Source organism: Phyllostomus hastatus, unplaced genomic scaffold (genome assembly GCF_019186645.2).
Source record: "Phyllostomus hastatus isolate PE091 unplaced genomic scaffold, TTU_PhHast_1.1 phas_contig_34, whole genome shotgun sequence".
Taxonomy (NCBI): domain Eukaryota; kingdom Metazoa; phylum Chordata; class Mammalia; order Chiroptera; family Phyllostomidae; genus Phyllostomus; species Phyllostomus hastatus.
The window spans coordinates 48,359,466-48,384,998 of NW_025333857.1; the positions used below are offsets into that span (position 1 = coordinate 48,359,466).

General features: G+C 43.6%; 1 protein-coding gene across 4 annotated transcripts; it reads right to left on the bottom strand.

The window, feature by feature from the left end:
• Positions 1-1,235: 1,235 nt before the first annotated feature.
• On the bottom strand, positions 1,236-22,989 carry SLC25A51 (solute carrier family 25 member 51). 4 transcript variants are annotated; one of them, XM_045840139.1, is made up of 3 exons: positions 22,747-22,989; positions 18,554-18,678; positions 1,236-9,353 (listed from the first exon to the last, which is right to left on the bottom strand). In XM_045840139.1, exon 3 carries the CDS (start codon positions 9,305-9,307, stop codon positions 8,414-8,416), a length of 894 nt encoding a protein of 297 aa, XP_045696095.1. In that variant the 5' UTR covers positions 9,308-9,353; positions 18,554-18,678; positions 22,747-22,989; the 3' UTR covers positions 1,236-8,413. The 4 variants fall into 4 exon arrangements, with proteins under 4 accessions (XP_045696095.1, XP_045696092.1, XP_045696094.1 ...); XM_045840136.1 differs by having other exon boundaries at positions 22,218-22,989; XM_045840138.1 differs by lacking the exon at positions 18,554-18,678.
• Positions 22,990-25,533: the final 2,544 nt, after the last annotated feature.

Genomic DNA, 25,533 nt, shown 5'->3' on the forward strand with positions numbered 1-25,533 from the left:
ATGCTCAAACCGGACTGTGAGTCCGAGTCCTGGAGGGCCTTCAAAACACAGATTTCGGGGTCCTCACCCAGGGTTTGACTTAAGAGGTCTGGGGTGGGAGCCCCATTTTGCACTTCTAACCAGTTCCCTGCCGCTGCTCTAGGTCTGGAGACCAGTTTGAGTACTATGGATATTGAAAATGCAGTCAAGAGTTCAGCTTTCTCACGGATGACAGATCCCAAGGAACTTTATGTAGAGGGAGGAAGCCGGTTTAGGGAAAATCGCAACTTTGCAGGTTGATATCGTAGATGGACAACAGGCATCCCTTCAGCTACACCATTCCGTATGTCCCTCAGGCTGGCCATCCGTCAGTGAGAGCCTAGACTTTCTTGATTTGACTTGCTATTTAGGTTACTGAGTAGCTAATTAAGCTAAGATTGTCCCACCTTCTCAGAAACAGACTGGCGCTGGGTGGCTCATCTGACTCAGAGAGAGGAGCAGGGTTAGAGAGCCCCACCCCTGGTGCCAGCTGTGTGGAGGGTGGGGAGGCACAACGGAAACTAACCAGGGAAGAGGCAACTCGAAACATTTTTAATCTTTTTTGAGGAAACAGCTGTTTCCATCCAGAGCCAAGTTACTGGTACACTAGACTGCTGCCCTGCTGCACTGACATTAACTCGCAAAGCCCGTCACCAGAAAAGGCCAGTCTTTGGGTAAAATGAAGAACCCATATTTCATTGTGAAAGGATTGTTTTTTCAAAATGCAAAGAATCAGATCTATTCTGAATACACTGTATTTATTAAGCAGCTATTACCTAAATAGTATTTTTGTGTGTGTACTTAATAAATGTATGTACGAGAAGGATTTCTTGGCATTTATTGAAAGTTGCAGTGTATTGGCAGGAAAATCACGATCCCTTCCCAGATCCCTTCAAGGGGTAGGTAGACTCCTGACCTCTGGGGTGGTCTCAATAAAAAATGAATTGATTAGGCTGTGTTTTACCCACCAGCCCTGTCCCAATCTGTGGGTGGTATTCTGGGTCTGAGGAGAGGGAGGAGGTGGCCACCATATTATGATTTGTGGGACAGATAAGAGAATCACTGGGTCATAGGTTTCTATCGCCCTCTAGCCATTACTTCTGTAGGGTTGATATCGCTATGACTTCAATGGCACTGAGAATAACTAACGTACTAACAGAACTAAACTGAGTCTCTCAACATATTGCCAACATCAAATACTGTGATAAGCGGCCTAATGATTTCTCAACATTTTATTATGAAATGTGCAAACATACAATAAAGTTGAATTTTACAGCCAACATTTGTTTACCAAGATTACACCATGAACATTTTATTACACTTGCTTTATCACTTATCTAATATTCCATCAATCCATCTTAATTTGTGTATTTTGAATAAATTGCAGATAGCTGTACCTATCCTTCCAAAAGCCCTCAGCAATACACATCATTAACTAAAGTTCAGTGTTTTTTATTGAAGTTTCCCCATGATCAAGGCCCACAAATATAAACAGCATGTCCTCTAAGTTTATACAAATGTATACATATGTGGAACTCAGACCCGTATCAGGATGTCGATTACCACCACCACCCCGGAACGTTCCCTCATCACGCCCCTTCCCAGCGAGTCCCTTCCCCCGCCCTCCCAGAGGCAACCGCTGTTTTCCTCTCACAGATCTGCGTGAACGGAATCATACACTGTGCATTATTCCCCCGTGATTTTTAGGACATATTCTAAGAAACTCAAATAGTTCCTGCAACAGGGAGAGTACGAGTGATAAAGACAACACCTGGGATCAGACTATGGTTTATTCATTGAATAGGTATGAGGATCTCTAGTCTGTGGATACCAAGATCAGAAGCCAGTCCTGCCCTCAATAAATTCACAGGGAGGTGCAGCACGAACAGCGCGGAGAGAACAGGGGTTGAGACAGCCGGCGCGGGCCACAGGGGTCACGGAGGCATCCAGGGAGCTTTGCGTTTGGACGTTGAACTTGTTTCAGGCACCCAATGCTCTGTATTTCCACACGTCTAGACTCGTAATTCAAAATGATTTGTCTTTAAGTAAGGGCAGTTTTATAGTACTGAGCAGATGTAAGGCAAATTTGCTAAACAAGAAACTATAAAAGGCACAAACTGAACTTGGGAAGTCTGTTTTTCTCCAGTTTGAGTTTACAAAGACTCCAATGTATTTATTTAGCTTCGCCCCCAGACACAGAAGCAGCCAGCTGTCCTGCTCTGGCTTCGAAGAGCTCCAAGCGGCAACAGCAAGCATTTCATCCCCTTGGCCCTCGCCTCCGCTGGCTCAAACCTCCTGCACCTCCCAGTCCAGGCCCCCACCTACCATCTCTACTCTTTACCCTCGTACCCTACGTACCCTACGCACACATTACAAGGGAGAAGTACTGTACTTGGTTCCCACACATACCCACTTTTTCCCACTCCGTCCTTCTTGAAACCTCTATGGATCTTTCCTAGTGAGGAGGGAGCAGTGAGGAACCCAAGAAACCCTGACCGTTTCTGTTTTAAATCACCCTTTTCCCAGAAAAGTAGGAGAGGGGTTCAGCAGAAAGTTCTGAAGCTTCCTTTTTCCCCAACAAAAGAGAACGCTCTCATCAGGAGCCACCCGTTACTACAGATACGGTGACCTTTGGGAGAGAAATGAGTTCCTTGATTAAAGGTAGAGGCGTTTGCTCTCAGGAAGCACGAGTTACACCTTGGTGGCTCTCCTACAGTGACAGAACCATGGTCAACGACTCTAAGAAACTTGCTTCTTGCCCTCTTGGTCAACTCCATCCAGCTTAGTTCCACAATTCACACACAGTGCAGAGGGATAAGAAAAATGGAATGCCTGTACACACTCGTACAATCCTGACTCACGCACGAACTTTTTTTATCTGAAGTTGGCCAGACATTTCTCAGACTAAAGGAGAGCTGACTGAGAGGAAAATCCACACTAATCAGCCACGTAGCTCGTACATTATGGACTTCGTTTGTGCCCCGCCAAAACTAGTGGGCTGAAGCCTTGCCCCCTCCCAACGTGTTTATAAGTGGGCCTTTGGTGGATAATGAGGTTTAGATGAGATCACGAGTTTCTCTCCCTTCCATGACAAGTCTGCACACCAAGAGGCCTGTCGCCAAGAACCAGATCTGCCCGCACTTGATCTTGGACTTCCCAGCCCCCAGCACTGTGAGAAATGTCATTTTTAAGCCACCCAGTCTATGGTATTTCGTTATGGCAGCTCGAGCAGCGTAAAAATTCTTTCCTTAACCTCCATGGCCCATCAAGGAATGGTCAGACGGGATATTCCAGAATGCTGGAATCCTGAATATCCATGTGTCCCTTCACTCTCTCAGTTCTTGAAGAACTGAGTATCAGGTATCTACCAGGTGTCAGCTCCTGTGCCAGGCACTGGGAACACCGTGGACCAGGGCAGATCCCTGCCTCGGGGAGCTGGCATTTGAAAGGCGCAAGAGGCATCGAGTCATCACCGTTGAAACAGGGATGTCGAAGCCTAAGAACATTTAAGAGGGTCCTTCCTGCACGCATGAGCTGTCTTCCCAGAAGTGACTTTTGACCCCAACCTCGAGTCCTCAGGAGTTGCTGAGTGAGTGAATCAGGGCAGGGGGCAGTGCTCAGGGTGGGGCACTCTGCTCGGGTGCAGGCCAGGGGCTGAGTACAGAGAGGTCCTGGGGCGGAGGGCAGTGACTGGGCAGGGCAGTTGTAGCTGGAGACGAGCCAAGGTGGCAGAGGCTGGGTCGTTTCACCTGAAATAATTACTGTCAGCAGTATGAAGAATGGATTGAACAGAGATGGGAATTTAGATATTCCCAACTTCTGCTTCAAAATCAGATATGCTCATCTGGAAGAAAGTTCCCTATGGGAAACCTCAGTTGCTACATGGACTAAGTTGGGAACCAGCCTTGGGGAGATGGGGCGGGCTCTGAGGTAGCTGGAGCTCCTCTAGGCCCGTTCCCGGCCCCACCTTGAGGAATACCGTACTCTCTACATGCTCCCCTCGTCTGTGGGCTACGATGCCGGCTGCGGTGGGGTAAAAATTTCATCAGATGACGTGTAAAACAGTCCTTTTATCAATTCTGAGGTTCAGGATATTCACTTTTGTAATAATTTCTGCCCTGGAGTTTCTGGAACATGTTACAGCAACTGCCCCCTTACCTAGTGGCCCTCACCAAGCCACCCCAATCCCCTAGACACAGGAAGCACCTTACAATTTAACACGTGAACCAACAGTGTAGCTGATACAACTTCACCCCAACAGAAAGGAGTGGCTATTAAGTTAAAAAGCAGATACAAAAAATCTGGAAAAGCACCAACATCCAGACCATTTACCTGGGGGTAGGCATGACTTGAAGGTACATAATTGCAAGAGAAATTACTGACAAGCTGAATTTACCATTATACTCAGTAGGAAAAAAAATCAAAATGTTTGACAGTGTAGTCATCTGGAAAAAATTATCCGGAACTTTTAAAAAGAATTATTTTTATCTTTGCCCAAGAACATTTTTTTTCATTGCTTTTAGAGAGGAGAGAAACATCGATGTGAGAGAGAGGCATCGATCAACTGCCTGCCACTTGCACCTAAGCTGGGGTCGCACGCACTCAGACCAGGGACCGAACCCACAACTTTTTGGTTACAGCAGGATGACACTCCAACCAACTGTGCCACACTGGCCAGGACGGGAACTCCTCTTGATCAAAGATGAATAGATGAAGGAGTGTTCAATCTACGAAGTCATCAGGTGAAGTTGCTAATAGTCAACATAGTGTGCTAACTGTATTATCAACAAAAATACTAATGCATCAATTTACCACACAACAAAGAATGTGCTAGTAACTCTAACTCAACCACAAGAAAAGACCAAATCAACTTAAAAAAAAAACAAAAACAAAAACCCCCAAACTTTATTCCAAAAAGTGTTACCAAAAGCATGTTAATGCTGAAACATTTACAGGTTTCATTCATACTCACATAGTCGCAAAATTCAAAATGTCAAAAACAGCTTTACTGCTTCACCACTTTCAATGAAACTTTAGAAACTGAACATGTAGAGGCTGCCGCACAATTTGGGAGCCACTTAGGCAAATATTTAATATTAAGCTTAAAAAAAAAAAGAGCATTAAAAGCTAAAAGCCTCAAATTTTAGAATGCCTGTTCAAGTCTTTGATATGCATGGGAAAACGGGGATATTATTTTAATTTCAAAGAAATCATGTCTTTCTTTAAGAGTGATCTCCTCTCTCGCCTTCATTTTGGCCGCATACACCTCATGCTATGCACCTTGCCCGCGCTGACCCAGGCCTGGCCAACGTGACTGGCCCACCGTGAGGCCCTCCAGGCCCCGCTTCCCACACCCGCCTGCCACCCACCACTGCTCCCTCGCACGTCCGCACAGCCCTCTGACGGCCACCGCTGTAACTGAGCCACGGTGTTTCAGGTCTTCGAACACGGTCAGACTTGCACGATTCCATTTTACTGCACAGTTCACAACATACGGCAGGGGATTACATAGCTACTAAGGTAAGATGAACATCGACCATCGAGACAAAAACATCAACCTAGTCTCCAACACCAGCGTGTCACCACGCAGAGGTTGTGTTCACTCTGCGGGGCAGTCCTGAGGGCTCGCACCACTCAGTGTGTGTTCATCACGGGTTCCACGCACCAGACATGGGGCACAGGGCATGGCCAGAAGTGCCCTGGGCTCACGAGCAGTCTGTGGCACACATGTAACAGAAAGGGCCACTTTTAAAGCTCTTCAAATAGTCATTTGATCATATTTGTCTCTTCAAAATCACTGTACTAGTTCACACTGAAGGTAAAGACAATAGAGTCTTATTAACACAGTTTGACTTACTTTAAAGTTCAGACAAAGCTGTTCTCTGTAAGTCCTGTTGAATTTTTTGTCAAATTTAGTAAGTCTATATGACACAACACAAAACCATCCCCGGTAACGTATTTGCAGTTTGGTCTTCAGAAGCTGTAAAAAGTAACAAAGAAATCCCAAAATAGTATGAGTTAAAACCATTAAAAATATTTATTGTTTGTAAATGCCACATATTTGAGACAGCAGAAATCACAGCATCCTCCTTCCAATTCTCACTTCTTGAATTTCACAAAAGTGCTTTAGAACTTAGATTTCTACCACCTGCATGGAGTGTACAAACAGAAGGAAGCCCCGTGGCACCCAAGGCCCATGGGGGCCGTTCCCCAGGATTTGACCCCAGGCTCACACGCCTCCCACATGCTGAGCACCGAGACATGCCCAGGAGTTCTCAGGGACACACACACACACACACACACACACACACGAACGAGGGGCCAGGCACCACAGTACTACTGTCACTCGTTTCAGAAAGAGCCGCTTCAAATCCTGACTTGACTCTATTTATGGACAGGCTACTCACATTTATTTGGTGACACTGTGTTCTGAAATTTTTACGTTTGCACCTGTGTTGCTAAAGTAAACTGCCATCTAGCACATTGTCAAACAGAGCAGTTGTAAATCTCCTGAGCTTGATTACTGTCTAACAAATGCTTGATTATGCTTTCTAATCCTTTTGGTTTGAAGGATGTTTATTTTATTTGTCCAGCCATACTGCATGTAGAGGTAAACATCTTTTTTTGGACTATCTGCCCAGAAACTGAGTAAACTACCAATTGAGACCCTGATTTTATTTTGGTCAGTGTGCACGTTTCCATATGCAATTACCCAGAACGATGAAAAACTAGCAGTAAGAAACCTAGCTACTCTACCATGTCAGATGCCAGAGAACTGTCTTGATCACGTATTTACAGACATCGGTTTTTAGAAGATAAACGGCTTTTCTAGATGTTTTCTGTGTTTTATTAATTATTCAATTGGTATATGAGCCATTTTGCCTTATCTGGAGAAAACATTTTAAAATATGTCCTTTGACAAGAAATTCTTGCTAGGTAAGGCATGAATAATCAATCTAACCAGCTATTTTACCAACTTCTAGAAATTTAAAATTAATCCTTCAAATTTAGATTTTATCCTCTCAAACTGCTTTAATGATAAAAGGGTAAAATTGGGTTCCCAAAATGTAAAAATCCTAACAGAAGTTTCTATTTCCAAAATAAAAAAAAGCACGAACACTGCAAGGTGAAAGCTATCCTGATTTCCCTCCCCCAAAACATTTAGAAACCAGAAAAAAAAAAAATGAGATCCTCTTCGACTTCCAAAATAAAATTTTATGGCAGTGTTTTTCTTTTTTAAAAGGAGTTTCAAGAAAATGGAATACTTGAATAAGACAAACTACTATCCAAAGGGAAAAAATAGCCAAAGCTGTTTACTAAGTTGGCAACAATAATTCAAAGAAATTGAGCTAAAGAACCCTGACCAGATGGCTCGGTTGGTTGGGCACTGTCCTGCAGAACGAAAGGTCACCGGTTCGATTCCGGGTCAGGGCACATGCTTGAGTTGCAGGTTTGGTCCCCGTTTGGGGTATGTATGAGAGGCAACAAACTGATGTCTCTCCTTTTCTCTCTCCCTTCCCCTCTCTCTAAAAAAATAAATAGTATCTTAAAAAAAAAAAGACATTGAACTAGAGAGAATTTGATTTGAATGAAATTAATATAAAACTTAGGATGAAATGCTTATGACAAAATTTAAGTCTCCCCTTCTTTTGGCTATGAAATCAGTGAAATCAACATGAGGTTATTATGGACAGGTTTAAGGTCACATTCAGAACTAAGCAGAAAACTTGAAACCTAGAAAGCAAAATGGGAGCTTTCACTGCCTGCTCAAGTCTACCGTGTCTGAACAGAAAGAGTCTGGTAATGACCACCCGACAGGTGCTTTGTTTCAGAAACGAATACAAGCAATTTATCACAAAAAGCCTACGCCTATGAAGCTCTTTTCTTCTCTGTCCTGCTCCTTTGTCCTCTGGTGTATATGCTTACGTTTAGCAAAGACGAATGCTTTTTACAACTTCTAAGAACAGAGAAGCAAGAAATGGAGTAATAAAAGCAAGCCTGAGAATTCGAGGGGCCCTAAGAGCCTTTTCTCCAGCTGGTCATGGCCACTGACACCTCTGTATGGAGGGCTGGAGACTCCAGACAAGAAGACCATCGCAGTTATGAGTTCCCTTGTCAAAAGTGATGCATCAGATAAAGAGGTCTTAACAAGGCAATGAGCCTCAAGTTCCCAGGTAATAATCAGAAAACCCAGAACCCAAAACCCTTAAATTTTCCTATTGAAACATTTTATTCTGAATTTGTTGGTGCTTAAGGAGAACAGCTTTGCCTGTAACTCACTGTGCCCTGAACTTATGACACCAACTGACATTTGGCCAATTAGGGACAAGGCCAAACTGCTTTCTTCTTTGAAGGTCTAGTCAGTTAATAAATGGCACTTAACTGATGATTTCTTTCATATAACCTTTAACAGGAATTCATAGGTCGCATTGATTATGCCCCAAGAGATGAGGGACCGATGGTAATTCAGATGGGCACCTCTGAAAAGATTTGTCAGTTTCCTGTCCCGTTCTAACCAGATTTTTTTGAAAACCTTGGGAAAAGACTGGAATTCCCCACCAATCTGAGACTGCATGCGAGTTTTTACAACATTAAGTGGAAAAAACAAGATTCCCAGCACGGCGCCCAACAGCCCTCCGCAGATAAAATCGGTGACCAAATGAGCGCTGTGAGTTGTTGCGGTGGGCAGGTGCTCCTTGATGGGGCCCCGGAGGCCAAAGAACAGGATATTGCTGAAGCCGTTGCGGAAAAGAATAGGTGTCAAGCCTCGATAATACTCTCCAATTCCATGGCACTTCAGTGCTCTGAAAGCCTGGTAAGTGTTTGTGAACTTGTCATGATGCTTGTGGTCTTGAAGCAATGTCTGAACTCTTTCAAATGGAGTGAAAATTGCTTCCGTTGTCCCCGCAAGCAACGCTGCCATGCTGCGGGCTACAAACTCTGGGGTACTGGTGTGCTTCCGGAGAAGGCAGGACAAATCCTCGTACAGACCGAACATAAGTGCTAGTGTCGTGGTCTTCTGCATCAACGGGGGGAGGATTCCTCGATACAAGTTTCGAAATCCATCCCTCCTCAACTGAAGCACTGCATCCCTGGTTTTGATTCCATAAAGCTGTTGCCGAAAGAGGACCTTCTGAATGGGATATGTGATCGTTACGTTGTTGAAAGCTGCACAGTAGCCACACAAATAATGTTTGATTTCACCGACATCTGTAATATGAGGTGATATATCTTGTTTGGAAGATGTTATGATGGGAGACCTCTTTTCATGAGCTTCTGAATCCATCATGTGGCTCGTGGCTTAAGATCTTTCTTCTTCATGGATTCTTTTTAACCTATAAATAATAAAATGACAATAGGTAAACCTTTAAGTACAGTGTTGTATTTTCAGAGGACTCCTGGAGGTCCCCGAGACCCTTTCCACGGTCTGGCAGGCCCCCCCTTTTCCAACTACACACTAGGTGAAGCTGGATTTTCTGCATACACTCCAACCAACGCGACTGAGACTGTGTGCAGAAGCAGATATGAGACCCTCCTTATCTGTTTAAGCCAGACGTTAAAGAAACTTGCAAAAGTATAAAACACGCTCCTCTCAATAATTTTTTAAAAGTTACTTTTCATGAAAATGTGTTGTTTATATTAACATGAGTTTATCATCATTATTATAAAGTAAATTAATAAATATTTTTAAATTTTAGCCCTGGCTGGTGTAGCTCAGTGACTGAGTGTAGGCCTGCAAACCAAAGGGTCACCAGTTTGATTCTCAGTCCAGGACACATGCCTGGGGTGTGGGCTGGGTCCCCAGTGGGACGCATGCGAAAGGCAATCACACATCGATGTTCCCCCCTCTCTTTCTCTTTCCCTTCCCCTCTAAAAATAAATAAAATCTTTTTTTAAAGGAAAAAGATTAAGAAACAAATATTTTAAAATTTTGCTTCAATTTCTAAGACCACAAAGATTAATCCACATAAATAAAGGCTCTTTGGCATCCACAATAATTTTTAAGTATAAAGGGATCCTGAGACCAAAAAAATTTGAGAACCACTGGACTGGCTCATGCGTACTGTCTACACTACACAACTGTATATATCATTTTCCTCCTGAAACAAAGTCCTCCCATGAGAAATAAAACAGCAAGACATGCACTCAATCACTGTGCTCACTAACGCTTACACAGAACCTACTCTGAATCAGGCCCTCTGCTAAATGCTCGTCATCCGAAGACAAGGAACTCACAATTTAACAGGAGACCGCCAAGGTGAGCAGTGACCCAGAGTGGTGCCTTCTATGAGAAATGTGCAGTGGAGCACGGGTCAGGGACACCGAGCATGCACTTGGAGAAGCGGAGACTGGAAGAACAGGGTTGAAGGAGCCCTGCAGGTATGTGCTCTGCACTGTATTTTCATGGATTTAACTCTCAAAATGACTCTATAAATATTTTCCTAACTTTACCAATGAAATGACCAATACACTTTTTTTTTAAGATTTTATTTATTTATTTTTAGAGAGGGAAGGGAGGGAGGGAGGGGCAGAGAGGGAGAGAGAGAGAGAAACATCAATGTGCAGTTGCTGGGGGTTATGGCCTGCAACCCAGGAATGTACCCTGGCTGGGAATCGAACCTGGGACACTTTGGTTCCCAGCCCACGCTCAATCCACTGAGCTACGCCAGCCAGGGCTGAAATGACCAATACTCTTTTGTCCAAGGTACAGGTAATAACCGGCAGAGCTGGCATCCTGAAATAAAACCTGACCCACTCCAGGGTCGCTGTTCCTGCTATCTACCACAGATGGCAGGGACTCTGGGGGGCTACCCCGAGACAAAAGGTGGCTGTCACAGACCATGATGGAAAATACTTGAGGCCTAAATATATAGATTTACCCCACTGGGTAGAACTGAGGCAAAATAGAACATATGTTTCCTTAAAATGGCAAGATTGTTCTTGCCAATCATCTAAAGCCAAGTTTCCCCTCAAAAGGCTCCAAACAGTTAAGACCATCCAGAACATTTCCTACATCCCAGAAACAGTCGCAGAAATTATCTTTAACTGGGGACATAACAGTTTTATATTTTAGATGTATCAGGGTTATTGCTTCAAAATTGCTTAAATTCTTCAATAGTAAAGCATCACATTTAATTACAACTCAACGACAAAAAATTAAATAACCTGATTAAAAATAGCGAAGGACATGAAAAGACATTTCTCCAAAGATATACAAACGGTCACCAAGCATATGAAGATGATGCTTGACATCACCCAGCATCAGGGAAATGCAAATCGAAACAGCAGTGAAATATCGCCGCACACCCATCAGGATGGCCCCTACTAAAGGAAGGAAGGGAGGAAGGGAGGAAGGGGGGGAGGGGGAGGAGGGGGGAGGAGGGGGGAGGAGGGGGGAGGAAGGGGGAGAAGGGGGGAGAAGGGGGAACGGAAAAGAGGAGAAAAGAACAACAAATACTGGTGGGGATGTAGGGAAGTGGGAACCCTTGTGCACTACTGGTGGGAATGAGAAATGGTGCAGCCTCGAAAGAAACCTGTATGGTGTGCCCTCGCTGGTGTGGCTCGGTTGGAGTGTCGTCCCACAGGCTGAAAAGGATGCAGGTTTAATTCCCCATCAGGGTACACACCCAGGTTGCAGGGTTTCATGTCCAGTAGGGGCATGTACGAGAAGGCAATCAATCGATGTTTATCTTTCTCTCTCTGTCTTTGCCTCTCTCTCCCCCACCAAACCTTCCTCCATCTCTAAAGCAATGAAAAAATGTCCTTGGGTGATGATTAAAAAAAATTATGGCCATTCCTCTGTTCTTCAAAAAATTTAAAATAGGGACTTGTAGCCAAGATGGAGGCATAGGTAGATACACTCGACCTCCCTGCACAACCAAAATGACAACAAATTTAAAAACAAAAAATAGCCAGAACTGACAGAAAATCAAACTGTATGGAAGTCCGACAACCAAGGAGTTCAAGAAGAAACATTCATTCAGACCAGTAGGAGGGGTGGAGACAGGCAGCCAGGGTGGAGAGGATGTACCACAAGGTGGTGGCTGGAGGACCGGGAGGTCCCACATTTGTGTGCCAAAAAACCGGGTGTGGAGCAAGACAGACTTTGCAACCCAGAGTTCCAGTGTGGGGGAAATACAGGCTCAAAACCTCTGACTGTAAAAACCTGTGGGGGTGGCAGTGGCAGAGAAACTCCCAGCCTCACAGGAGAGTTACTGGAGAGACCCACAGGGTCCTAGAATGTACACAAACCCACCCACCTGGGAATCAGCACCAGAATGGCCCAATTTGCTTGTGGGTAGTGGGGAAAGTGACTGAAAGCCAGCCAAGCGCTGAGCAAGTGATATTGTTCCCTCTCTGACCCCTCCCCCACATACAGCACCACAACAAAGTGACCGGGGGTGGGCAGAGGGGTTGCCCTGCCCTGGTGAATACCTAAGACTCCTCCCCTTACTATGTAATAGGTGTGCCAAAACAAAAAAATATGGCCCAAATGAAAGAACAGATCAAAGCTCCAGAAAAAAATACAACTAAGTGATGAAGAGATAGCTAACCTATCAGAAGCAGAGTTTAAAACACTGGTGATCAGAATGCTCACAGAACTGGTTGAGTGTGGTCGCAAAATAGAGGAAGTGAAGGCTATGCAAAGTGAAATAAAGGAAAATGTACAGGGAACCAACAGTGAAGGGAAGGAAATTGGGACTCAAATCAATGATTTGGATCAGAAGGAAAAAATAAACATCAATCAAAAAAGAATGAAGAAACAAGAATTCAAAAAAAATGAGGAGAGGCTTAGGAACCTCTGAAACAACTTTAAACGTTCCAACATCTGAATCATAGGGGTGTCAGAAGGAGAAGAGGAAGAGCGAGAAATTGAAAAATTATCTGAAAAAATAATGAAGGTGAACTTCCCCAATCTGGCAAAGGAAATAGACTTCTAGGAGGTCCAGGAAGGTCAAAGAGTCCCAAAGAAGTTGGACGGAGAAAGCACACATCAAGACACATCATAATTACATTACCCAAGATGAAAGATAAGGAGAGAATCTTAAGGAGAGAGTTACCTACAAAGGAGTTCCCATAAGACTGTCAACTGATTTCTCAAAAGAAACCTTGCAGGCAAGAATGGGCTGGAAAGAAGTATTCCAAGTCATGAAAGGCAAGACCTACATCCAAGATTACTCTATCCAGAAAAGCTCATTTAGAATGGAAGGACAGATAAAGTGCTTTCCAGATAAGCTAAAGTTAAAAGGGTTTATCTAAGAAAAAGGTGATCAAAACTATGAACAGTAAAATGGCAACAAACTCACAACTATCAACAACCAAACCTAAAAAAACAGAAACAAAAATGAACTCAGCGAACAACTAGAACAGTAATAGAATCACAGAAATGGAGATCACATGGAGGGTTATCAGTGGGGAGGAGGGTGAATGGGGGAAAATGTACAGGGAATAAGAATCATAAATTGTAGGTACAAAATAGACAGGAGGAGGTTAAGAGTGGCATGAGAAATGGAGAAGACAAAGAACTTACATGCACTCATGGACATGAACTAGGGGGGAATGATGGTGGGAGAGGTTGCAGGGTAAAGGGGAATAAAGGGGAGAAAAAACATGGGACAATTGTAATAGCACAATTAATACATTAAAAATTTTTTTTAAATAGAATTACCATATGGTCTAGCAATCTCACCTCTAGATATATATCCAAAAAGGACGGGGATCCCGTCACATGGGGATGGAACCTTGAGGACGTGATACTAAGTGAAATAAGCCAGTCATGAAAGGACAAGTAACCGTGTGACTCCCCAAACATGAGGCACCCAAAGCAGTCAAATTCAGAGACAGTAGAATGGTGGTTGCCAGGGACTGGAAAAAGGGGGCACAGGGAGTTATTGTTTAATGGTTAGACTTTCAGTTCTGCAAGATGAAAAAGTTCTGAAGATCTGTTTTATAAAAATGTAAATATCAATTACTCAACTGTACATTTAAAATGGGTTAAGATGGTAACTTTTTATGGCCCCCCCCACACAACTACATGTGAAGGTTTCAATGATACATAAATATTGAATAAAAAAACAGAATAGATAAGACAGCCCATCTAGGTCTTTGACTAACGATGAAAAACCCAAATCTGTCACGTTTTTTTCCTACCCGTACCACACACACGCCACCATACTGCTCAACTTTCTTCACTAGCTGACTCAGTGCCGACGTGATGAGGTGAAGGCGGTGCACGACGCAGGCAGGGACACAGCATGAAGCCACTGCAAGGACTACCTGAACACAAGCGCCGTGACCCTGTGACAGTCACCCCAGCCACTGAGAGAGCTACTAGAGACTGCCAGGTAGAGCGGAGTACAACCCCGTGGAGCCCTGGACAAAGGGGGGACTCGCGTCCTGGGAGAGACAGCGTGGGGTTTCATCATGCCACTCAGAACAGCACGCAATTTAAAACTTAACGTTTACTTCCTAATGTCTCCAATTAGTACTTCTGAATTCTGGTTGACTGTGGGAGCTGAAACTGGGAATAAGAGGGACTACTGTACCTGAGCTATGTGCTCTTGGAGCTCCATATGGGTAGGAGATGGATGAGTGACAAATAAGGATGGAAAATCAGGCCAGGACCCGTTAGGAGAGACCCTTGGGAAGAACCCAAGACCCTCTTGACACAATGTACTATCTTCCTCCTTTCTTATGTGAAGCAAACAGAAATAAACTATTTTCCTTAGTTGGTCACACCAAGATCTGGGTGTCCTCCCTGAAAGCGCACCCCACTAAGAACGTGCAACGCACGCACACAGTGGCCCAAAGCCTCTTTGCTTGGAGTTCGAGCTGGCTCGCTATCACGTTCCTTTAGGAAAGACAAACTTTCCCTCAGATGGGAAGAATTATGACTGGGCACCACTGTGGGCCCAAAGTCTGCCCTAAGGAAGGTAATACAAGAGGTCAGGAAACTTTTCTCCCCACCGAGTCCCTGGCCACACCTATGGAACTCAATGGTGCCAGGGGTCCGACCTTTCACTGCCCACCGCGGGTACCAAAGCACTCCGTTCACCGCAGAAACCTCACTTTTGGCAGAGGGCTCGACACGGTGGGACTTACACCTAAGTGCTGCGTAGCACTACCATGCATGGGGAACAAAGGGACAATAACAACTGTCCCCTGGTGTTCTGAAAATTGGTGCCACTGCAGTGTAAGACCTGGCTTAGAGAGAGAAACTGTTTCTAATTTTGGCAGGTATTGAAGCAATTCTCGACCAAGAGAAGGTCTCCTTGGAGCCGCGCTGCTTGCAGATCCAGTAAGACAACAACTGAATCATTTCAACAAATATTCATAAAAGTATACTACTTTTTTAGAAAAAATTTACACATTAAATTTATGCATTGAAGTACCTATTTTAAAAAGATGTGTCATTTTTCTTAGAGAAAAATGGAGCTGTAAATCAGTTAAACTCACAGACAGCCTCTCCTCTAGGCAAACGGTCCTGGCTCACCTCCTCACCTGCTGCCTGGTTAGTGAGAAAGCCTCTTTGCTCGTCGCCCCGACTGACGCTAGTCTCCCTCACTCCACTTCTCCTCACCCACCTACCCTTCACTTTAAAAACATACCAAAAGAACACACTACTAAGTTAAAAAAAAGCAAGGTGTTCAACAATGCATTTGGGAATTTCTAATAGCAGAGATATCCCAGTGTTTTGAATGGATGCACAGTATTCTATCAAATAGATATATTATATAATTACACATAAATGTTACATAATTATATTATAATTTACTCTATTTCTTATTTATGGTTAGATTTTTGGCTGGTTCATTTTTTTCCCTTTGAAACAATGCTGCCAGGAGCAGCTCTGTCCTGTGCCTGAACTCTCACCAATCTGTCTGTAGGGTAGATCTTTGCAACTGGACTGCTGGCAACCCTGCACTGCTCCCAGAAAACCTATGATTTACATTTCCGTTAAGTGTACGCCAGTACCAAGTTCCCTCCCACTTCCAGAATCGGGTATTAAACTGCGATTTTTGCCAAAGTGATGGGTGAAAAAAACCTCACTTTGTCACTTAAATTTTTTGGTTCACAGCCCGCGCTCAATCCACTGAGCTATGCCAGTCAGGGTCACTTAAATTTTTTGAATAAAATTCAGCATTTTTCATTTTAACTGACTGTTTGAATTTCTCTCACCATAAATTTTCATTTTACCTATTTTTCTGTACACACTTCATGTTTTTTCTTGACTGATTTGTGAAATTTATTTGCATATGAAGAAAATCAATCCTGTATTAATCAAACTGTGACAAATACTTTCCCCACTTTGTGTCATTTTTATGATACTGATGTTTTTAACTTGTATATTAAATCTACTGATCTTGGTTTCAAGGTTTTGTGTCCTTCCTTAAAACCATAAACAAATAATCCACGATTCCTTCTACGACCTTTACGGTTTCATTATCCGTTCTATAATGTCTCTGGAATTTCAGTGTAAAGGTCAGGCAAAGAACAGAACATAACCGAAAAATCCGCAGGCGTTTTGTATTTATTTCTGCACTCCACTCGGTTCAGCCGCTAGCCCAGTACTTCTTCCCCCACAGCAGCCTGTTTGAACCTCCTGTAGCATCAGAACGGATTTCATTGCCTAGTGGGGCTCCCCTTGTGCTCTTCCTATCAGAGCGACCCGCTTTATGGCCTCTTATGCTTCTCCAGATAAACTTCAGTGTATTTCTGTTGTACTCCTCCCCAAAATCTTGTTGGTATTTCATAGTGACAGTGACTTTTATAAACCTGAAGAACGTTTCCAAAATCGAACCTTATCTTACAAGGACATGATATTTCCCTATTTACTTGTATCTTTCTACAAACCTTAGTAGCATTTAAATTTTTTCATATAGACCCTGAATATGTCTGGGTATTTTACCTTTTGGTTACTACTGTGAATGGTCTATTTTCTTCCAATTAATTTTCTAACTGCTTTTTATCTGCATGTGAAAAAGCTACCAAGTCTTATATGTTTAAGGTTAGAACCAGCCAACTTAACAAATTTTCTATTTGATATAGATTTTTTTTGGTGGATTTGCTTTCTACTATACATAATACATTTCATGAATTTTGCCTTCTCCTTTACAACATGTATCTTTCTTTCTTCTATCTTCTTGAACAAAATTAAACTATGGTGATAGCGAACGTCCTGAATTTTTCTTGACACCTGTGGGAACTCGACCAGGGATTACTGTTAACCACGACACTGGCTTTTGGTTTGAGAAACGGGGAGGTCTTGTCATCGGAGCGTTCAAAACTGGAGTCCCAGCAGTTTCAAGTGCCCACAGGGAAACGAGTTACCATGACGCGGAAGTGTTCCCACGCAAGGTTCCCTTGTTCCCCGTCTGTCTCTACCCGCCTTTAGGACTGTGCTGCAAACATGAAGCGAAGCGTGTCTTTCCAGCGTTGTAATTTCTTCTGACAAACTATGCTAAAGACTCTAAGACTTCATTCTGCATTAATTCTAAGAATTCGTATAGTATCTGCAATTATACTTTAAGCCCCTACCCACCACTATTCACTAGGAACTTATGTTCCAAATAAAAATGAATTCCGTTTTTTCTAGTGCTAATAGTCAATTAAGAATAGGGCCTGTTAGAGAGTTTTCAAACATGGGGACAGAATATACATTACTTCTGTTTTACTGAAGTTCATCCACCTCCACCACTTTCCACAAATACTAAATCTGAAATCTACCCTGAACTTTGGTCAAATGCTTTTAGGAAGCAACTGAGATGATACACGGATACTGGAGGCAGAGCAAAGTGTAGCATTTAAGAGTTACTGCTAATTGCTTGGGCTCAAACCCTGGCCCCACCATATAGGTACTGTGTGACCTACAACAAGTTTCTCAAGGTCTCTATGGCTTAGTTTCCTCATTTATAAAATCAGGATGTTACCCACCTCACAGGCCGGTTAATTAATATAAAGCCCCCAGGAGAGAAGTCTAGAATACAACAGGCGCTCAACAAGGGTAAACGATTATTGTTCTTTTCTGATGTACTTACTTGGTGTACACATTAGCATGTTTTTTGGTAATTACTCTCCCTTGTAGTATGGGTATGAATCCTATTTGGCCATGGTGAAATATTCTTTTAATGTACCGCTAAATGCCATTGGCTAACATTTTATTTTAAAACTTCACATTACTCTTCATAACATACAAAGTTTTCAATTTATTACTATCATCATGTCAAGTTCAGGTATCACTGTTCCACTGGCTTGTAAAGAGAATCTTATTTTTCCATCTTTATGTTGTGAACAACTTAAATTTCATCAAAATTATCTTTTCCTTCAAAGTTAAAAAAAAATTCACCTGTACAAGGGGAACATAGCCAATAATATATTGTGGTAGGTCTGCATGGTGACAGGTGATTATTAGACATAGTGAGGTGATGACACTGTAGTTGACAGTATGTAAATGTTAAATACTGTGCACCTGAAAGGACTATAACACTGTATACCAACTGTACTTACAAAACAAAACAAAACAAAACAAATTCACCTGTAACACCATCTGGGCCTGGTGTTTTGAGGAATGGTAGCTTTTTGATAACGTGCTCAATTTCTTCCATTGTTAATGGTCTGTTAGGTTCTCTCTTCTGGAGTCAATTTTGATAATTGGGTTTCCTTTAAAAGAAAATTCTGGTTTATTTATATAGCCTTATAAAGCATTTGCTTTTTTTTTTTTTTAAATACACCTAGCCCTGCCTGGGGTGGCTCAGTGGATTGAGTGCTGCTGGCCTGTAAAGCAAGGGGTCGCTGGTTCAGTTCCCAGTCAGGGCACAGGCCTGGGTTGCAGGCCAGGTCCCCAGTTGGGGGCATGCAAGAGGCAACCACAGATTTATGTTTCTCTCCCCGACTTCCCCTCTCTAATAAAAATAAATAAAATACTTTAAAAAATAAAAAAGTAAATCTAATCTTATGTACTTATGTTCTTTTTGAGCAGGGAGGGTAGCCAGTGTATCCAGTTTACGTTCTTCCCATCTTGGCAAAGAACCAGCTTTTGCACTTTCCAATTTTTCAGTTTTTAATTTTGTTTTTCCTATTTATTATCATTTTTCTCCTGCTTTGTCTACCTTTATTTTATTATAATTTTTTAGTTAGATGCTTATTTTTATTTACTCTGTTTCATAATTTTAGCATTTAAGGCTATACATTTTCCTTTCAGCAAAACTTTTATTACTTTTGAAGATATTCTGTGGAGAATTTTGGTCTGACAGTCACCTCGCCACCTGTACCATCTTCTGTTCCCTTTGCAACAGTGGCTTTGATTTGGGATCACTGTATATGCGCCCTTTTCCAGAGACCAAGCCTGTTTGTGGTGTCATACGCTTTATTTATGCTCAGGAGAACAGCATCTTTCTCATGACCCACAGGAAAGATCCAATAAGAATGGAATCTGACATCTGGCAACTGTCCTTTCGTCTCGAAAGTTCAGTGACAAATATACCCTCCACAAGCTGACCTTCATCTATGGGAGAGCAAAGCAAAAGTGGGAATCCAAGTTCACCAAGTCCATTGCTAAGTTTTTGGCAAACAACAGGATGCCAGTTATAGATGGATGCACATGAGCATAAAGTACCCAGGCTCTATGACGTTCTCACCACCACCCCACCCCCAACTAAAACAGCCAGTTCTAAAAGCAGCCACCTTTCTGCTGGATCATTCTGAATTACAGGGTAAGGGGGAAAGAAACAGAGAACTTTAAATGGGTAGAGTAAGAAATGTTAAAAATGTCCATTCTGGATAAACAGAATAGTCTAGCACAGATATGAGAAGTGAAAATTCTGATACTCCTTTGTCTGCTGACTGTCTTGTTTTGGCTTGTTTTTCTGGAAAAGCATTTCTGCTAAAAGCTACAGACTTCCTCCTTCACATCTAGCAGTACTTTAACTTTATATGGTATAGCACTGTGCCATACATTTGAAGACTCAGTTTTAAAAATTGTTAAACTGTTGCTGACTTGGTGTTCGTTCCTGTTTCAATAGCTGTTTCCCTTAATTCAGGACACAGCTTCTTATGTATGACGGCTTCCCTTCACACACTATTTTTGTGGGTATGTATATATCTGACTTGAGATAACTGGGGGGAAAAACACCACAGAGCTTTTTAAATTTGCTTTTCTAAACAGACTTTCTGCCTGTTAAATTTTGTGTTTTTAACCAATTAAAGAAGCCAATGTCATTTCTAGTTTAAAAAAAGCTTTTATAGATGCTTAGGAAGCTTGCCAGAATAAAGTTTGATAATTACTAATCATATATCCTTACTTCTTACTGTTTCAGCTGACTGACATGAGCTAAAAACCTTATTAGTACTACACGACAACTAGCACAGAAATGCTTATCTACGTAACAATGCTTTTGTTTTCTTCAGTTTCAGAACTAGACACTATAATCAACTAAAATAGTCTGATTAATGTCCATATAATTACACAATAACACACTAACAATTTGTGAATGAAAAATGTCATTAGTATGTACTGAACAATGTATTTTAAATTCTAACACTGCTACCTACAAGCTGTTTAACAATGTATGCTCCTTGATAACACAGACCAAGTTATTTGTGCACCTGACCTGAACAACAATATTTTGTCCATATTCATTTTTAATTCTTACTGGAATGGTACTAGCATTACTTCCCCAAATTTTGCGAATTCAAGTTACTTCATTCAGCCCTGGCTGGTATAGCTCAGTGGGTTGAGCACCAGACTGCAAACCAAAGGGATGTTTGTTCAATTCTCCATATGGGCATGTCTGGATTGGGGGCCAGGTCCCCAGTAGGGGGTGCTAGACAGACAACCATACACTGATGTTTCTTCTCCCTGTTTCTCCCGCCCTTCCCCTCTCTCTAAAAATAAATAAAATAAATAAAGTTACTTCATTCAGTTTCTAATTACTCCTACTAATAATGGGACTGTTATTAAACAGAAGTTAACTCACTGTATTGAACTATCTTAGGAAATTTTAGGAACATTACAGTACATTTAGAACCTCAGGTTAAAAAAAAAAAAAGGCCTGGACACAGGAAAAAGGAATGTAGCGAAACCCAAACTCCACAGATTTAAAGTTTTCCCTCTAGTTTCATCCTACACACCGCAATGGTAGGGGTAGGTTCTCAATTTGGCAATAGAAGGGAGGACAGTGTGCACAGTATTCTGGGGAAAAAAAATTTAGAATTTCATAGGTTTACCTATACTATAAATATGGCTGAATTTCTTTGCTAAATTGAACTCATTTTAAATTCTTTAACATGTATATATTTTTTGCAATTTATTGCAAAATTTATTTACCATTTTTACACTCCCTAAAACTCCCAACCTATCTCAACACCAGGAAGAGAAGTTAATGAAGTTGACTTTCAAGCAACTGCAAGTGTCAAACCGTGCTGCATAAGAAAACAGCGTGTGAAGCCTAAATACTCACAGTAATTCACATCCCAAAGAGATAAACGGATGTGACCCCAGCACAAACGCCTTTGTGCACAACTGGGGAGAAGGCACCTGTAATTCTCAAAGAATGGGAACTCGCACTGGTCCACGGGTCTGACTCAGCATTCAGAACAAGATCAACCCGGGGTTCTAGTACCAGTTATGACACTCCTGCCATTATAAATACAAAGCAAAGTCTATAACTTAAAAACCCACTCCTCTGGGCTCACTGCCAAAGGAAAGACCACATTAAGTCCACTCCTCTTAGAGATACCAGCTTGTGATTTTCCCCCGAGGTGCACTAAAGGTGACTCCGAAGTGCCTAACCTTTGCTCTGGAACCACTAGGGGACCTGACCAGTGGTTGCACCTTTTAATTTTATGGAATCCTTTCAAAGCAAGGGTAGAGGAGGCTCAAAGCGGCAAATTCACTACATATTTATTCTAAGGGCTTCACAGTTTACATGGAGAGAAACAGACAGTGTGAACTAAAACCAGCTGTGTATAGCTGTAAGGGGCAAAATACAAACTATGCTTAAAGGGTAACTATAGCTGAGGCGTCGACATACTCCATCTAGCTAGCCTTAAAACCAAATAATCGGGGCAGATTTACAATGAACAATACCATTCCCCCTTCCCCACCCTCCTTCCCCAAAGCCTGAACACCGAGTTTCGCACAACGCGAAGCAACATGGTGTCGCAGAATAAGCATTGTCTGGCTGTGTGGCTGAACTTACCTCTCTGCAGGCGTCCATTTGGCCAATCTGTGAGAAGAGGACGGGCAAGGAGGCGAGGGAGTAGGACAGGATTGCCCCTTCCGTCTCCGACGTTCAATAGCGTCTGGGGTCCGGAATCCCAGACCCCAGGGGGCGGGGGCCCTCCTGCCGTCCCAGCACCGCCCTTCTCCCGGGGCGCAAGCAGAGCCCGGCCCCTCCCCGCCCTGCGGCTAGAGCGCGCAGCGAGGCACCTCCCTACTCGGGGCGCGCCCGAAAGAACGCACAGCCTCCTTTCTGCGCGGGAAAAGCTCGCTCCGGTAGCAAGACCCCGTCCCGGGCCCAGCGAAGCCCGGGAACAGGCGTGGACGCCGGGAGCCGCGAACCTCGGGAACGGAGAACTGAACCGGCGTCGCGGGGGGGACTGTGCGAACGCGCTTAGGGACCCGGCCGGGCGGCCTCCTCAGTCAGATCCTCCTCCGTGCGTCCGTGCCCTCCACCACGAGGCCGAGGGAAACCTCGTGCTCCCCTCTCGCGTTCTTCTCGCACTCACCCATCGCCGCGGGCGCCCGGCTCCACGCCTGGTAGCCGCCGGCCGGCGGATCGGCGAGCTCTGGAGCCCGCGCAGGCGCAGACCTTGACCGACCCCCAGTTCGCGGGGCGTAGCATGACGCGCTTGCGCACTCCGAACCCTATCACGTGAAGGAGACGCCGCCGCCCCCACGCCTTTCGTTTAAAACCTCGAGCGTTAGGGGGTGTTGACCACCTCCTGGAATAAGTTCACAGCCGCAGGACCTGTAGAGAGGGTTACTCATCACACCTGTCGTAAAGTATTGGGGCTTCTTTAGTCGAAACACCGTAACCTTGGCACCGTACGGTGGCCTTGCCGTGCCAGAAACAGCCAACGCTTTTCCTCTTTTGCTGCCTTCAGGAGGATCAGTGGGAATTGATAGTTGTGACTGGCAAGCAAATGGGTGCCTTAGAGACCTGAAAGTACCCCACCTAGCCCTCCCTTTCTAGCCTTGGTCAGTGTCATCAAACCCTCCGAGTGTTCTTTTGTCAGCTGCCAATACCACAGTTTACACTTGTGTGTGCATTAGGACATTTATATCACTTTGAAACTTGTTTCCTCTCCACCTCAGGCAGCTTGCAGGTCTGGGACTCCACTAGTAGTTAGGAGGTGGAGGTCAGGTAATAGTCCTGACACTTTCTGGGAGTGACCTTGGAGAGGTCACTGATCCCTGAGCCCCAGATACCTGCCTGAAAGGTAACCTGCCTTTGTAAGAATTGCTGGGAGTAATGGTCTAGAAGGCACGCAGATGTGAGGGGTTAAAGGAAACCAAGGTCGGTGTGGAGAGGAGAGGCTCTTCAGGAGGCTCATCAGATATGTGAAGTGTAGGCCAGTAGGCACCTGCACTGGAGTGAAGCATTCAGGTATGTAGGTGCTCTAGGTGGGTGGCTTTCCTTGACCCCTTCCCCAAAGAGTGCTTGGTAGATACTGACTCCAGAACGTTGTGTGGTCTGCTTGAGCTGGCCTGCTTTTACTGTACCTTAGGATGCGGGAGACCATGCCACCTAATTTCAGCAAACACTCTACCAAGGTACCTACTGTGTGCCATTGTCCATGCTTCAGCTCCCTTGGGGGAGCTCAGAATCGAATGAAGGACATAAAAACAAAAGACTGAACATTCGGAAGCATGGAGGAGCCGTTCCCTTTGAAAGAGAGCTGGGAACGCATTATAGGGTAGGAGGTGTTTAAACGGTGCCTTGGAGGATGAATGAGTGGAATTTGGACTTGTGGAGAAAGTCATAATGCAGGAGATAAGATTGCAAAAGTCGGGTGGTGGGGTCTGATAGTGCAAATCTTGACTGTCAGAAACGCACCTGGCATGTAATCGGTGTGCAGAGATAGATTTTGGACTCCACAGGATAATGACAAGGCCACACAGTGGCTTGGAATAATTAATCAGGCAACACTGGAAGGACATTTTTCTCAAATTATGTTTGCCCTGTCTTGTCTGAATTCCTATTCTCGTGTATTATCTGAAAAATAAACAAACCAGGCAGGCATCCAGCATGTTCATAAGCATAAATAATTCATTTGAAATTAGAATGGAGGGTTATTCTCCCGTGGTAAAACCTGAAACGAGGGAAAAATTGAAATTAAACACACGGCTGGGGAGCTCCCAGGCCAGCGGGAACACTCCGGGCTGGAGCGGAGCCAGTCTGTTTCCCCCGCGCTGTGGCCCCAGTGCGGCCTCTGCTCCGCAGCCCCCGTGCCGTGTCAGCGGCCCCCACGTCTCTAATTGGCTCTTCTTGGGCACATGAAGTTTGGAAATGAAAACCCTCTATTTTCTGATTCAGGCTGTCATAAAGTTAGCTTTTCATTTCTCTGTCCACATCCGCCCATTCTTTTTCTTTACAGTTTTAACTGCAGTTGACCTTCAATGTCAGGGGCACTGCACAGTGGTTAGACGTGTAACCTATGAAGTGACCCCCGCCCCCAGAAGTCTAGCACCACTGACATCATTCCTAGCTATCACAACGTTATTGACTACATTCCCTATACTGTACTTGACATCCCCATAGCTTTTCTATAACTGCAAATTGGTACTTATTAATCCCTTAATTTTTTCACCAAGCCTCTAACCCCCCTTCACCTGGTAACCATCCATTTGTTCTCTATATTTATGAGTTTGTTCATTTATTTTGTTGTGTTTTTTTTTTTAGATTCCACATATAGGTGAAATTGTGTGGTATTTGTTTGACTTATTTCATTTAGCATAAAACCCTCTAGCTCTATCCATATTGTCACAAATGGCAAGATTTTGCTTTTTTTTTTTTCCTGGCTGAGCAATATTTCATTGTATATATGTACCACCTCTTGTATCCATTTGTCTATCGATGGACACTTAGGTTGCTTCCATACCTTGGCTCTCAAAATAATGCTGCAGTGAACATGGGGTATCTATGTCTTTTTTTTTTAAGATTTTGTTTTATTTATTTTTAGGGAGGGAAGGGAGGGAGATAGAGAGAGAGAGAGAGAGAGAAACATCAATGTGCGGTTGCTGGGGGTTATGGCCTGCAACCCAAGAATGTACCCTGGCTGGGAATCGAACCTGGGACACTTTGGTTTCCAGCCTGCGCTTAATCCACTGAGCTACGCCAGCCAGGGCTTATCTATGTCTTTTTGATTTGGAATTTGGGGTTTCTTTGGGTCAACACCCAAAAGTGGAGTTGCTGGGTCCTTCTTTGTCTCTGGTTAATAGTCTTTGTTTCAAAGTCTGTTTCGTCTAATATTAGTATTGTAACCCCAGATGTTTTTCCATTTCCAGTTGTA